The sequence below is a fragment of the Salvia miltiorrhiza genome, chromosome 2 (genome assembly GCF_028751815.1).
Source record: "Salvia miltiorrhiza cultivar Shanhuang (shh) chromosome 2, IMPLAD_Smil_shh, whole genome shotgun sequence".
NCBI lineage: Eukaryota > Viridiplantae > Streptophyta > Magnoliopsida > Lamiales > Lamiaceae > Salvia > Salvia miltiorrhiza.
In genome coordinates this window covers 17,169,626-17,184,608 of record NC_080388.1, presented here as the reverse complement: position 1 = coordinate 17,184,608, position 14,983 = coordinate 17,169,626, and the positions used below count along the sequence as shown (strand labels likewise).

The 14,983-nt window shown below is 39.8% G+C and overlaps 2 protein-coding genes across 3 annotated transcripts; both read right to left on the bottom strand.

Annotated features, from left to right (window-relative positions):
- Positions 1 to 749: 749 nt before the first annotated feature.
- On the bottom strand, positions 750 to 7,001 carry LOC131011410 (chloride channel protein CLC-f). 2 transcript variants are annotated; one of them, XR_009096905.1, is made up of 10 exons: positions 6,517 to 7,001; positions 5,253 to 5,655; positions 4,712 to 4,906; positions 3,606 to 4,060; positions 3,396 to 3,500; positions 2,149 to 2,382; positions 1,837 to 2,040; positions 1,453 to 1,688; positions 979 to 1,208; positions 750 to 833 (listed from the first exon to the last, which is right to left on the bottom strand). XR_009096905.1 is itself a non-coding variant. In XM_057939221.1 (9 exons), the coding sequence occupies exons 1-9, from the start codon at positions 6,877 to 6,879 to the stop codon at positions 1,109 to 1,111; spliced, it is 2,295 nt and encodes a 764-aa protein (XP_057795204.1). In that variant the 5' UTR covers positions 6,880 to 7,001; the 3' UTR covers positions 750 to 1,108. The 2 variants fall into 2 exon arrangements, 1 of the variants encoding a protein (XP_057795204.1); XM_057939221.1 differs by having other exon boundaries at positions 750 to 1,208.
- A 3,737-nt stretch (positions 7,002 to 10,738) lies between these two features.
- LOC131008071 (uncharacterized) lies at positions 10,739 to 11,776 on the bottom strand. The gene has a single exon (XM_057934972.1). The coding sequence runs from the start codon at positions 11,774 to 11,776 to the stop codon at positions 10,739 to 10,741; it is 1,038 nt and encodes a 345-aa protein (XP_057790955.1).
- Between the last annotated feature and the right edge of the window lie 3,207 nt (positions 11,777 to 14,983).

Here is a 14,983-nt window from a genome sequence, read left to right as displayed (position 1 = left end):
GTGTAGTTGGGGTGGTAACGTTAGGGGTGTTTTTGCATATTAACCCTATTTATATTTTAAAAATTAAAGAATAAAATAGATATAAAGTAAATATATATATATATATATATATATATATATATATTTATAAAGATAAAAATGAACAATAATAATAACCAAAGCTTTAAAATAAACTATAAAAATCGGGAATTAAATATATTCAATTCAGTTCAAGTATTCTTTAATCAGTGTACGAATCAAATACGAATAGTAAATAAAATTCGAAAGATATTCGGATACTAATTTAAATATATAATTATTTTTACAAATATGAATCAAATTCAGTGATATTCAATCTAATTCAATTCCCTACTCATATCTTCTTCAATGGCGTCTCTCTCTTAATCTTGAAGAATCGCAAACTGCCATTCTACAACCAGCCACCAATTACAAATTTACAAATGATTGACTTTACCAATACATCTCTTTATAGTAACGTGCAATTGACTACCTACATTTACCACCTTAAAAAGAATGGAATAAATATAAACTATATTTAGTTATAACCACCTTATAGAGAATCGAATAAATATATTATAATCTAAAATAAACAAAATATAATCTGTTTTTAACATGATAAATTTATACCTCATTATATTATCCATCTAGTATAAGACCACCAATCCGGATTTACTTCTTAGATTGCTACAAAATAATGTCATAATGAATTGGACCGGATAGAGGCACTTATGTCACTCAAAAGCATGAAATACAATACAACATTCAAAATTTGATTATAGGATGAGCTTTTATACATTAGAGTTGATTGATGGTCATCGAGAACTTACATTTTCCTGCCAAAAATATTCAACGTAACTCAGATCTTCCGTCAGTTGACAATTTAAACTGCTGTAAATTATCATGTACAAGAAAGACGTAACGCGCTAGATTACATTTATAGTCAACTGTGGGAATATCATTAATAGCCATAAATCTAACCTCAAAACGTAGGACTGAGAAAAATCCCCTTCACCTTCCGATGCAAAATCCCAGGGCAAAACTGATTTTTTGGTGTAAGCTCTTTGATCCCTCTCGCCTCACGCACATATGAAATGTTGATTGCATTTGATCAAACGCTTTGTCGTTGATGGCCATTTGTTATCGCTATCATCTTCCCAGAGTCATCTTCTTCATGCAATTTGACTGACTTTTGACGATAAAGTTCTTCTCTGCACAAGCAGAAAAGGCAAACACAAGATATTAGACAATCAGAAAGATGTAAGAGAGATGATAAGTAGAACTCTAAATTTAGTGCAACCATCAAAAATTTTAATTGTAAATCTAAATTTAGGGTTTTTCACATGCAGCACATAGAACTAGGCATTCACATAAATCAATTTAAACCCCAATGAAAGGGTACATAGGCCTTGAGAAACAGCAAGAGAATAGCATATACTATTAACTAGCAGTTACCTGAGACAAGTCCAGATTGAATCGCAATAAAGAATTCCCACAACCTTGCGTCTTGTCCTTTCTCTCTGACAATCTTCCGCACGCTTAATCACAGGCAACTGTTTGATTCCCTTTGCCTCCATCAGCTGCTTTGCCATTGCCAGATCAGTATCTGGATAACAAATCAAAGGTCCACGTTCTCGCCCATGATAGCTTATCCCACGAGTGAAGATAGAGGAAACAGTGCAAGTATTTACCTGAAAAAGGATTCACAATAAATTCAATTACACATCAACAATCATTTGCAAACAGTACCGATTGGACATGAAAGAGAAGCAACAAATAGAAATTTGTAATCCAAAAATGGATTTTTTTGAGATAACTGAGAAAATGAAATGAACTTACATCTGAATCACTGCTAGAAGATTCACCAACTTTTTTCGTCAACCAGCGTTTGATATCCCCATCTGTCAAGATTCCTTCCAAACAATCTTTGTCTTCAACAACAAGAAGACAATTCTGCTGACCATCACGCATGCAACTCAGGGCCTCCCTCAGAGTTTGGTTCAGTGAAATCTTTAAAAAGTTGCTTGACATTGCCTGGGACACCTGATAAAGTAGGAAAATCGTCATTTAAGTTAAGTTCTGTGAAGAAAAAGTTGCACTACTTGGCTTTATTAGATGAACAATTTCGAAAGGGAAAGGGAAAGGATGAACCTTCATATTTTCCAGTAAAATGTCGACATCTATTGGATTATAACCATTGAAGTTTTCAATGACAGAGAGTTCTATATCATTTCTTTGACTAGTTCGCCTCCAAACATCATCATCTTTGTCTTCACTTGGTGAAACAGCAGAATAACCTCGCGGAGAACTCTTTGTATCTGGTACCTCTGATTCTTTTGGCTGAGTTGTCACAGAGGGCACCCATATTGCTAATCCAACTGCACCCTGTTGCAATGAGTAAAAACCAAGGAACTCGTTATAAAATGATACTCGTTAAATTTAAAATAAGCACCAAAAATTGGTATATATCATAGTAAACCATTCAAAGGCCACATACTAGGGAACAATCAACAGGTATAGCTTTAATCATGTATGGCTTCACATGCAAGGTAAAAAATATTGCAGGTGATGGATATATCACGATTTCCCTTTTGTGGGAATATTGTGGAAATATTGATATCGACATGGCTATGGGTCAAAGTTTTTTTCCTAAATATGAAATTCTTTTAGTAACTTGGAGTTAAACATGAGACTTTAGGGAATGTTACAACAAACTTTAATGCATAAAAAAATTACTTTAAATTTTAGAAACTATTTCAATGAGAAAGAGAAGATCAAAACAGATAATGAACTGCAACAACATTGCCTGACAGTAAAATACAACTCATAATTATTGGATACAAGAATACCAATACCATAATGAAAATTTACAGGTTGAAATACATAAAGATTAATGACATTATTATTATCATTATGTAACTAATATTGATACCAGATCATCCAATTACCATTTCATTCATATCAATATGCCCAAAAATGTGCAGTATCCATGATATTTAACATTCCTTACATGATAAAAATAGAAGGCTCAAACTATGCAAGACTCCTAACATAGAGCTCTATGACATGATATGATTCAAGAGTCATCAGCATTGATAATTCCCCAAACGTATACTAGAGTTTATTTAAACTTATTCACACTTGCCCTTTTTAGGTCATTGAAGATGCATCAGCATCCAAGAAATAACTTCATGATACAACAAATGAAACTAAAATAGCATTAAAGCAACTAGACAGAATTCAAAAGTAAAAAGAAAGACCTAGAGCTGGACCCTTATAAAAGCGAAGTTGTACAACATGAGTTGATACCATGCTACTTTATTGCACTTGAATCTGGCAGAATTTTAGGGAAGCACGAAGATGTAGAACAGTATCTTAATTCTGAACAAGAGGTTTACCATGAGGGGAAGCAAGATTCTGTAATCTCTAGTCAGCTCAAACAGAAGAAGAACCGAAGTTAAAGGTACTGAACAGACTGAAGCTAATGTTGCAGCCATTCCCACCTATAGTAGAACTCAAAGTGTCATTGACTAAGGAAACAGTTAGATGGCATAACCAAAGATATACAGAAGAGTCACAGTCAAGCAGAAAGCAACAGAGCATATTACCAGAGCATAGGCCTGTGGCTCAGCAACAGCAGTGTTTCCAGGAATAGCAGTGTTGATAATCTCACCAGCACAGCCTCCAAACACAGCACCCACAGCAGCACCAATCATCAAACTTGGGGCGTATAAGCCACCAACAAGACCAGATCCCTTACATAGTGCAGTAGCAACAACTTTTGCTGCAGCTAACTGAGCAAGTAGCCAGATTCCTGGAGCTGAAGCAGTCTTTCCAGTACGTAATATTTCATCAACATTGGTGAATCCCCAATATAATATTCCCGGATATTTGAGTGCTATTAGACCAGCTCCTAAACCTCCTAGAGCAGGGCATACTACATCTGGAAGCCCAAATCTTTCTTTAATAAACTGAAATGCGTCCGTGAACCACTCCAACAAGCGAGTGAAAGCCACACTTACAACTCCACATAGCATTCCCAGTATAAGGTACAATGGTAGCTCTGAGCCATTATTTTGAGAATCCAATGGTCAGACACACATTCACATTCAGCAAGATACAACAGTTAAGTTTTGCTCATAAGTCAATGGTTAAACTTTGATTTTTCATCAACCAAATTTATTATGTGACAGGTCTATTGATTAAAGATCATCAATGAAATTCTGAGCAAAAGACCGCAAGTTTTTCATGTTGGACAAGAGAGATGCCATTAAGTGATTGAACTCATTTCACTTGCAATGAATGAATTTTGTTTATTAGTTAATGAAGGCATTCTTCTAGTACGTATAATCTATCAGGAAATGCAGCACATCGATCATTTGACAGATCATGAAGTAACAATGACAAGTTGAAATCCCAGCAGTAGCTGTTATTTAACCAGGAGCCCACCACATTTCATCTGTATGCTAAGAGCATGTGATGTAGAATAATAACGAAACATAGAGGTTAACATATTTTTTGTATCTTACGATACAACAAAAGGTTTTGAATTCAAAACATGCCAAGATCAAGAAAAATAGAAAACAATGGGCACTGTGAAAGCCTGATTTCAAATTCATCCTGAAAATTCATCAGAGCTATTCATGAGTAATAACAAGATCGTCAGACAGCAGACCCAAATACGATTTTCAAAATCTAGAATCAGATAAAATACCAGCAGCAGATTTCAAATCATACGTGGGCACTGTGAAAGCCTGCTTCTCCCCAAGAACAGCATTTGATACAGTTGATGAGACAACTGAGGCCAAAATTATCATTGCTGTTGTAAATGGAGGAGAGTTTTCAGCACGGAGAGGCCTCAAAACCGTTTCAATGGCAAAGAAACATCCAGCAACAGCTGCATTAAAACCTGAGGTACATATGGAGAATTAATGAGACAGATCATTCATAAAGATTAATCAAAATTAGTCAACACAAGAGTTAATATTTCCATCTTCATATTCAATAAATACCATAAACAGGGAGTAACAAACACCAAATATTCATGAAGGTTACAAGAAAGACCTTCCCAACCCCAACAAAAAAATGTTATAAAACAAAAAACAAACACAAAAAAAAAAGATACATTAACACTAACACAAACAGCAGATAAAGGGCAATCATAATCTGGATATGGACAGAAAATCACGGAGAATTGAAAAATCATAATACATTGACGTGATAAAAGATCAAACAAGATATAGGCATGGGGATACCAGAAGCAATTCCAGCAGCTGCACCAGCAGCAACAAGAGCAATTTTCCTTTCTCTATTGTTCTCCATCATCACTGAGAATCCATTAGCACATGATTTTCCAATATCAACACTAGGGCCTTCAGGACCTAAAGAACAACCAGTCCCTAAGGTCACACCAGCCTGGACAGCCTTCAGTATGGGGAAGATTGCAGCAAGCACATCTAAGCCTTGTCCTTGAGAAGAAGTAGATTGCTTTATTTGACTAAGTATCTCTAGTAGACCATGCAAAACACCTACAATAACTCCACCCAAGACTGGTATCAAAAGTATACGGTGCCAAGTATCAGCTAGCCTTTGTATCCGAAGCCAAGCAGCACCTTCATTTGGGGTGCCAGCCCATGCCCATTCATGTATCACATGTACCTGAATGAAAAAATAATAAATAAATAAATAAAATTAAGACCTAATTCAATCTTTATAACGAATATAAAATCAGTTCTGACCTACTACTTTAAGACTAAACGAGGTTTATTACTGATGACCAGATGAGTGTTTCACAAATAATGCCTATTATTTAGGAAGGCTGAACTTCATTCTACATAATAATCGCGTTATAGCAAATTATCTTAGCAAACTTTTGCCATCAAATCACTGCCCAGTTTTAGCACAACACTGAATAAAATTTAATTACTTCCACAAAAATAAATCTAGAAAAATGGAAGTTCACAATGCACTTAATATCATGAAAGTTCACAATGAACTCAATCATATTTTGTACTGTAAGAACTGGGAAGATGGGAACAACAATACAAAAATCTTACCATATACCCTCTTGGCTCTCAAATAAATTAGCAAGCATGCTAGCCACTAACTGAAAGTTGGACCGTTTCATGTTTACTACACTAAGTACTCTATTTGGTACTTAAAAAAAAAAAAAAAAAAAAAAAAAAAAAAAAAAAACATTCATCCTAGTACTCTTAATAACAGGGCATCAATATATATTCTAGTTATAATTTCAATCTAACCAACCTACTGCAACAAACTCATAACATTGAAGTTCCATCATATAGCATGAGACTTCCCCTTCAAATAATTCCTGTCATTACTCAAAAAAAAAAATCCCCAGCCAAATAAAACTACCCACCAAATTTAGTCAACCATCCCTCCATTTGCAGCCATCTTTTCCAGAATAAGGTGTAAACAAGTCCTCTAAAAATTCATGATTACATGACACAAAATAGCCAATCCAATAAAAGAGCACTCAAAATCAGAACTTGAACTAACCCCACGATTAAAAGAGGCGACACAGAGGCCGGTAGCAACGCCGAGGAGGCAGCCGATAAGCAGCAACGCCCACTCCGGCGGTGCACCGTCGGCGAGCGAATCATCGGCGGTGGCGGCGGCATTAGGGTGATCAGAGGAGGGAGAGGAGGGGGAAGAAGAGGAAATGCGGTGGTGGACGCTCAATCGGCGGCCGGAAGCGGTAAGGCCGCGATCGAGGCGCTTCAAGAGATCGGAGGCGAGGCCGCCCCCCTTGCTGCTGGTTTTGGGGGAATGAGCGGCGCCGTGCTCCAGATCGTCGTCGGAGCCCAACGAATTGGAGCGCAATAGAATGGCGCGATCGTTGTAGTCAGCGGCCGACGACATATCTCGAGATCACCTCCGCTCTCCTCCGACCCTTAATAAAGATACCACCCCTCCATCGCTCGGGGTTCAGAGATTTTGACCCTTTTCACGTTATGTTTTGTCAATGCCTCTTTTTTAACTTTCTCAAATTATTCGGAAATATATTATTTTTTATTAAATTGCATTTTTATAAAGGAACGAAAAAAAGGAGAGAACAAAAGCGAGAGTTCTAAAGCCTTGAGAGCACAGAAACGTAAACTAAGAGCACTCCCAGCAGAAATCCCAAAATTATGCTCCTATATTCCTCCCTAAAGCTTCCCTATTTAATTTTAGGATCTCGATTTTATAAATGCATACACCAGATCTCCTATTTTCTTACATAAAAATAATAATTATGTGTGGGCCCTACTAATTATAAGCTTAAAATAAATTTAGGGTGGGTGTAAATTTAAGATTGAATTTAGGTGGGTGTAAAAAATTTTGTGGGCCCCATCCAATTTAGGGAATCTGCTGGATGCATTTTTTATCTCATTTTTAATTGTTTTAGCCTAAAGTTAGAGTTAGTGATGCATTTAGGTGATCTGCTGGGAGTGCTCTAAGGGCCGGGCCTCATTAAAACCCTCCTACAGAAAATCCCATGGGAAAAACCGTAAGAGGAAAAAAGAGTACCCGTCTACAAAAGAAAAAAGAAGAGCGGAAGATAAAGTTTCAGGAACTCCGGCCTAAGCATCGTCCCTAAACCATCCCGGCTCAGAAAAAAGGAACAAAAGCAAAACATAAGACAAAGCCAGAAGGCCGGTGAGACGCCGTCGCCAACTGACCACCGAAAAAGACACACAGAAAGAGCAAAAGGCCGGTGATACGCCGTAGCCCTATGCTCTATCATCGAACCATGAGGGGTATGGCCGGTTATACTCCGTTGCCATAAACCATCCCACAACTCTAAGACCAAAAAACTAGGGAATCGAGGAGAGTCTGCGAGGAGATTCCAGTTGAGGCCGGTGAGATGCCGTCGCCTAAACCGAGAACGCCGAAAAATCCTCGTCCAGAAATCATGCCGGAAGGTTGTTGGACCGGTAATATGCCGTCGCCTCCAACCTTTCCTCTGCCTACCCGCCATCAACAAACAGCGAGACCAAACCGGAGAACCCCAACGAGCATGCAAAGTAGTGCGGCCGGTTATATGTCGTCGCCGCAACACTTCTTTATGCCCTCCATCTCCAGACTTCCCGTAAGCTCTCCAGCACCTCCAATCAGCATGCTGTCCAGCCCAGACGGGAGCTCTCCCAACGCAGCAACTGCAAAGCCACCAGGTGTTTGATAAAATGTCCGGAAGTTTACACCCAAGGTGCCAAAAATCTCTCTTAATCCGAACAGAGACCTTGAAGTCGCGTAAATTCAGAATAGAGCACCAACCAAAACCGAAGAAAACCTCTGCCCAGCTCCAAAACAGTTCCTCATAGGCGAGCCCGCCTATTGTTTGTCGAAAGTCCCCATCCAGAAAAACAAGCAGCCTATTTTTGTCGTACATAGCTATGCACCGATAGATCCCTAATGACGGCATCGTAAATCAGCAGAATATTGTGAGTCCAACGTCCCTCGGGGGTGTGTGGACTAGCCATAATGTCCGCAGGAACATTCCCTTCTCTAAAAATATGAGTTATTCTAAATTCCATATGATCAAGGAATGAAAGAGCTCTTCTCCACATAGCTTGAAATCTCCAAGGAACTTTACTTGATTTAGTCGTCAGGGCGTTAACAACGTATGCCGAATCCGCTTCAAACCAGATCTTAAACCAGCCGCAATGGTGAGCAAAATCTATAGCAGTAATAATACCTAAAAGTTCCGCTTCAAACGCATACCCCGTACCTCCTTCCACATGGAAACAGCCCCTTACAAAGCCTCGCCAATCTCTGAAAACTCCCCCTGCACAAATACGACCAGGCGCCCTAACCGCCGAACCATCCGTATTTGCTTTGATCCAAGCAAACGCAGGCGGCGACCAATAAACCGAGGTGAACTCCGGCGACGGCCGTTGTTTAACTTTAACACCTAAATTTTGAATGATTAGGTAGTCCGCCTAGGTGTTGTTAATACAACCAATCTTGGAAAAAAAAATTTCCACCTCCAAGAAAGTCGACTTGATAAAGCTAAGGATAGCACGGCTCTGAAAATAGACTCCATCAAAATGACTTTTATTACGCGCATTCCAGATCGCCCAGATCACCGAAACAACTCCAAGTTTCCAGAAAACATTAATTTGCGAGCTCCACTTTATAGACCAAGAAAAAATGAGAAAACTATGAATGTCAACACAGTGTCTCCCCTTCAGCTGATTGAACCAACCCAGGAACTCTGTCCAGACCGGTTGCACTTTGTCGCACGACCAAAAGACATGACTTATGTCTTCTGCCTCTTGAAAACAAAGGGAGCAATAGTTGGGTGAAACCAGACCTTGTCGAATAAGTTTGTCCCGCGTAGGCAGCCGGTTTAAAATAACTCTCCAACAAGTGATGGACCGACGAACAGGGATGTAATTTTCCCACAACCAACGACCCCAAGAGACACAAGGGAAACGATGACATTTTGAAACAAAAGCAAGGGCAGAAGTAACGTCCCCATGCACAGACGGTTTCCATAGTCTGACATCCTCATCATCGCCGATTGGCAGGAGCAAAATATCACAAACAATGTGAGGGAATTCTTCAATAAAATCTTGCGAGAAGTGCCAGACTCCGTCATAGAAATAATTTGCCACCGTTTGATTTAATCTTGATCGCATAAAAGTCGGCAAATTAATCCTATCGGCTATGTTGTAGCCGAGCCAGTCGTCATGCCAGAAGTACACCGACGAGCCTTTTCCAAGCAAACAGTAGGAGTCTTCAATGAGGTCAGGTATGAGACACCTAATACCGACCCAAATCGAAGAAGTAGAGAAATCCGAGCGTGGCCTATCCACGTCATTCAGGTATCTGCTTTTCATCAAATCGAACCCAAAAAAGCTTCCCACAATCACTTTCCAAGCGAGTTTCATAAGAAAGGATTCATTCATCATTTTAAACGATCAGATCCCAAGACCACCTTCCTCCTTAATCGCACAAACACGCTCCCAACTTACAGCACAAGACGGCTTTTTGTTAATGTTGCCCATCCAAATGAAGTTTCTGCAGGATCTATCCAACTCCTTGATAAGAGAGCTAGGCCATTTATAGATCATCATCGTATGTACGATGGAGCTCTGAATGACGGAACGGACAAGGCAAATACGCCCAGCGATAGAAAGCTGGGAGCCTTTCCAACGAGAGAACTTGTTAATAATTCTATCTTTTATAGCAGCGAGATGAATAGCTTTAGGTCTTCCAACAAACAAAGGGGCACCCAGATAAATCAACGGCAGTTGTCCCACACGAAAGCGAAGAATCCTACCAATCTGTCTTTGATAACTTAACGTGACTCCTTTGGCGTAATAAATATGCTACTTTTCCTGGCTGCAAATTTGTCCCGAGAGCTCACCATATCTCTGTAAGATGTTACGAATCATACGAGCATTCTTAGTTGTAGCCTTGCAAAACAAGATAATGTCATCAGCGTATAACAAGTGAGAAGGAAAGTAACTCGCACGGCTCATTTTCATCGGCGTTAGACAATTATCTTCTACCGCCTTGATGAACATACAGCTGAGAACGTCTTCAGCGATGCCAAAAATAATAGGCGAAAGCGGATCTCCCTGTCTAACCCCACGAGAGCAGGCGAAGTAGCCAAAGAGTTTCCCGTTGTACAGAATAGAGAGTCGTGCTGACACAAAAATAGTAGAAATCCAATCCAGGAAACGCTGATCAAAGCCCATAGCCTCCATAGCACACCGGATAAAACGCCAGTTCAGCGTAAGGCCTTTTTAATATCCACTTTACAAGCCATATTTTTGCCTTTGCACGAACGGTTCATGCAGTTAATGCCTTCCGAGCCGAGCATAATACAGTCATGAATCAAGCGACCACGGATAAAACCAAATTGATTCGGCGAAACACATTCGGCCGCCACATCACTGAGCCTAGTCGCCAGGATCTTAGAGAGTATTTTAAAGAAAAAGTTGGACAGAACAATAGGTCTCAAGTCCGCCACCGTTTCAACCACTTCTTTTTTAGGTATAAGAATCAGCGTGTTGGAATTAAGTCCATGAGGTAGATAGTTTTTGTTGAAGAACGTTCTAACAGCCAAACAAATATCCGCTTTGATGATCTCCCAGCAATGTTGAAAGAAGACCCATGTGAATCCATCAGGGCCGGCTGCACTGTCCCCCCCCAACTCAAAGACCGCGGCCTTAATTTCCTCATCCATCGGGATGCAAGTAAGAAGATTATTTTGCGCTTGAGAAACTGTAGTGTTCACCAAATACCTCACATCATCAGTTGTGACCGCATTACCAGTTGAGTCAGCAAACAAATTGGAGAAATAACGAACGATGTGTGCTGCAATCTCATCTTGATCATAAGAGTCCGTCCCATCAATTCTTAACTGCGGAATATGAAGCTGCTTCTTTCTAGCCTTGATCGAGTTATGGAAGAAACTTGTGTTTCTGTCCCCGTCATTTAACCAGCGAATCCTACTTTTCTGTTTCAGTAATAAGTCTTTTCGCAGCAGCTTCGTACTCAAACGAGCTTGAGCCTCCACTTCTTCGTCAAAAAGAGTGTCCGAGTAGCCTTCAGTCGAAATTCTTGTTTGAATCCTCTCCAAATCCATCTGCATCTGATTGATATCCACATCCACGTGCCCAAAGACCTCTTTGTTCCAGCTTTTAAGACTCGAGCGCAGCCTTTTCAGTTTCACCATCACCTTCAAAAGAGGACAATTAATGCTAATATTCGCATGCCAGGAAGCTTTCACAAACTCCCGAAAATCCTGATGAGTCAACCACATATTAAGGAATTTAAAGGGCTTCCTTTCACAAAAGCTCTCCCCATACATTGGAGAATAAGAGGTGAATGGTCTGAAGGGAACCTTGGCAGAACATGAATATTAAGATAATCCCATAAATTAGCAAAATCCGAAGAAAACAAACCACGGTCCAGAACAGATTCGACATGAGAAGGCAAATTGCGTCTACCACACCACGTAAAAAAAAACCCCCGTAGAGTTAGCTTCAATTAGCCCCGAAGCCGCAATAAAATCCCCAAACTCCCTGCACGAAGTACCGTTAGGCAGACAAGTGCTCTTCCGTTCGTGTGCCCCTTTAACTGCATTAAAATCTCCGATAATAATTATTTTCTCCACAATATGGCTCAACAAATCAATCCACAAGTATCGACGTTCAGTGTACGTGTTATCTCCATGGATAAAAGCCGCCCGGAAAGAAATGTTATTCCAAGCGCAATCCACAATAATCGTTTGGCTGGAAGAAAAAACCAAAGAAATAGCAGCATTCGGTGCAGCACAAACCCAGATATTCGGACTCCGTCCTTGCCGTACATTTTGAAAAGTCGGAAAAAGACCGATAGAATTCCAATAAGCAACAGGAATTTTAGAAAAATCATTCTTAGGTTCATAAATGCCCATAAGAATAGGATGAAATCTCTTACAATGCTCATAAAGTGCTCGACGAGTTTCCTCATTGAGCCCCCTAACATTCCAAGAAATAATATTCATTGTCTACTGAAGTCCGTTGCTGAGGAAAGATCCTCATTCTCAACTTCATCAGCCCAACTTTGATTAGCAACATTCGACATAGTGCGCATATGTGGGCTATTGGAGGAGTCAATCACAAAGTCCCGAGGATTCCTCCCTGCAGCATGAGCCAATCTCAACTGTTCGTTAACGACTTCGATTCCAGGCTTACCCGACTCATGCTTAGTTTGGTTCTTACTAGATTCGCTAGCTTTAGTCTTCTTATTCTTGATCAATTCCTTGCCCATTGGAATCTGTTTAGCAGTATAACGCAACACTCTTTTGATGGGTGCCTGTTCCGTAGTTTTACCGATAGCCGTATCCATTTTCGCTTGAAACTTTGAAGCTTCAATTTTTTTTGCAGCAGAGAGTTTTTCCTTCTCTTTGACCCATTCCATCTCCTCAGTAACCAGGTTATTTACCGCGTTCACGAATTGGGATTCTATCATATTCCCAGTCGCCGGATTTGGCAGCGGCTGCTCTTCTTCATCTTCGTCGCTGGTAGCCAGCCCCTCAACCAAGTTTTCGTTGTTCACTCCAGCAGGATTAACCACCTCCTTTGCTGGCCCTTCCTGAATCATAGTGTCGGCGAGCTTATCTCCCTTAGGAGTGTCTTCCAGAGAGGTATTCTCCGACTCCACCACCGCAAGAGCTTCGAAAGAATTTTTTGTTGAAGTTTCCGGAGCCTTTACACCCTGCCAAGACTTCCCACTAGTCTTATTCTCCCTATTCCGTTCTATCACATCAATGTTCTTTTTCTCCTTCCCAGCAAGATCCTTATGTTTTTCTTCTAAACCCTGGTTCTCTTTATGATCCTTATTGTACCTGCATTTGTCTGACGAATGTCCCACTTTTCTGCAAACTCCACAGAAGTACGGTAGGTTTTCGTAAACAAATTCGATGTCAAAAGAGGCCGACCCCCTATTTACTTTTAGCGAGTATATGATTTCCTTTGTCATGTCAATCTCCATAAAAACCCTGGCAAAATGGCCCACCGATCCCAGAAAGGTCGAACCATCGATTTTGATTGGCGATCCAACCGATCGCGCTATTCCCGAAATTATTTCCGGATGCCATATCTCATGCGGGAGATAATAAATCCGCATCCACACTTGTGATAATGCAGCCGATTCCTTGTAGGGGTTGAAGAGAGGAGTCCATTCTCGAATTTTGAGTAGGCCAGTCCTTAACTTCCAGAAGGCTTTTGATTTGGCCAGCGCAAGATCTCTTTCCCCAGAGAATCGTAGAGTAAAGAATCCTTTTCCAATAGGAATTACCTGCCAGGAATCAGATATGTTCCAGATGGATTGAAGTTCCGTTTGAATATCCTTCGCAGCCCTTGGCGAATCCCCTTTTTGCAATATGAGCCTTGCATGAAGCGCAAATTTGAAATTCTGAAGTTGTTCTTGATAAAGGTCATCTGGAACGTCAAACGTGAGAATGTTGTTTTTCTTAATCGGATGGAGAGAGCAAAAGTCTTGTGCTAAAACATCCGGAGGCTTGGCTGAAGCATCCTTGAGTTTCGAAGAGTAGGAAACCCTAGCCGTATTAGGGTTTGCGGCGTAGGGGAGGATTTATTATCGGGGTCAGAATCTTTCATGATAGCTTTTTCCGAAGAACCGGCTGGGGTAGCCTTCCGATTCTTCGAGCTTTCGTTACTATCCAACCGATCCATCAAAGGTTCATTACTTGGCGACGACCGAGAGAAGTTGTTCGAGACAACAGGAAAATCACGATGTGAGGAGAGCTCCATGGAAGGCAGCATCAGGCGAAACCACAGCCCCCGGCGACAAGATCAACGGAAAAGGGCTTTGGAGGCGGCGTATGGTTTCATCGTAGGGTTTCCTCTACAAAGAATATATATAGCTGTTTTACATTTTTGTAAAACATCAAATTATCTAAACTATAAAACTATTCTAGATTATTTTACATATAAATAATTAAATATCACTTTAAACTCCAAATTATTTTAACACTATTAATTATATCCTAAATTATTAAAAATATTTTTTAAATCTTTAATTATCAATTTTGTATCAATTATATCCTTTATCCATTTTTTAACCTTTAAACTTTTAATTAGTAAGGCATATAATGATGTAGTTTTGTACAATTTAGGTTAAGAGAAGAATAATTCTAAAAATATTGTGCTATCCGGCGTGCCACGTTAAATTTTCAGAGCAAAAAAATGGATGAATGATACAATTGATACAAAATTAATAGCTCAATATCTAACAAAAATAAAATCGATAATTCAAGATATAATTGATAGTGCAAAAATAATTTGGGGTTTAAATTGATATTTATCCTATCTTAAAAGGTCTAATTCGATCAATTAAGACGGTTCATAGTGATGTTGAGTTTACATGGTTCATCCACCGTAAGGACGCGAATGCCATGTTCTTTCAATTGGATCTTCTTCTGGTGAATGAGGTTGGCAATGAGGTTTGCTGATTTATCAGC

Bases quoted from the DNA above. Each gene is read 5' to 3' on its own strand.
- LOC131008071 (XM_057934972.1), bottom strand. From the start codon at position 11,776: ATGTGGTTGACTCATCAGGATTTTCGGGAGTTTGTGAAAGCTTCCTGG.
- LOC131011410 (XM_057939221.1), bottom strand. From the start codon at position 6,879: ATGTCGTCGGCCGCTGACTACAACGATCGCGCCATTCTATTGCGCTCC. The intron at 2,383-3,395 runs GTAAACCTCTTG...TCATTGCAACAG, and splicing joins GAATCTTGCTTCCCCTCATG to GGTGCAGTTGGATTAGCAAT. The intron at 2,041-2,148 runs GTTCATCCTTTC...CTACTTTATCAG, and splicing joins TTTTACTGGAAAATATGAAG to GTGTCCCAGGCAATGTCAAG.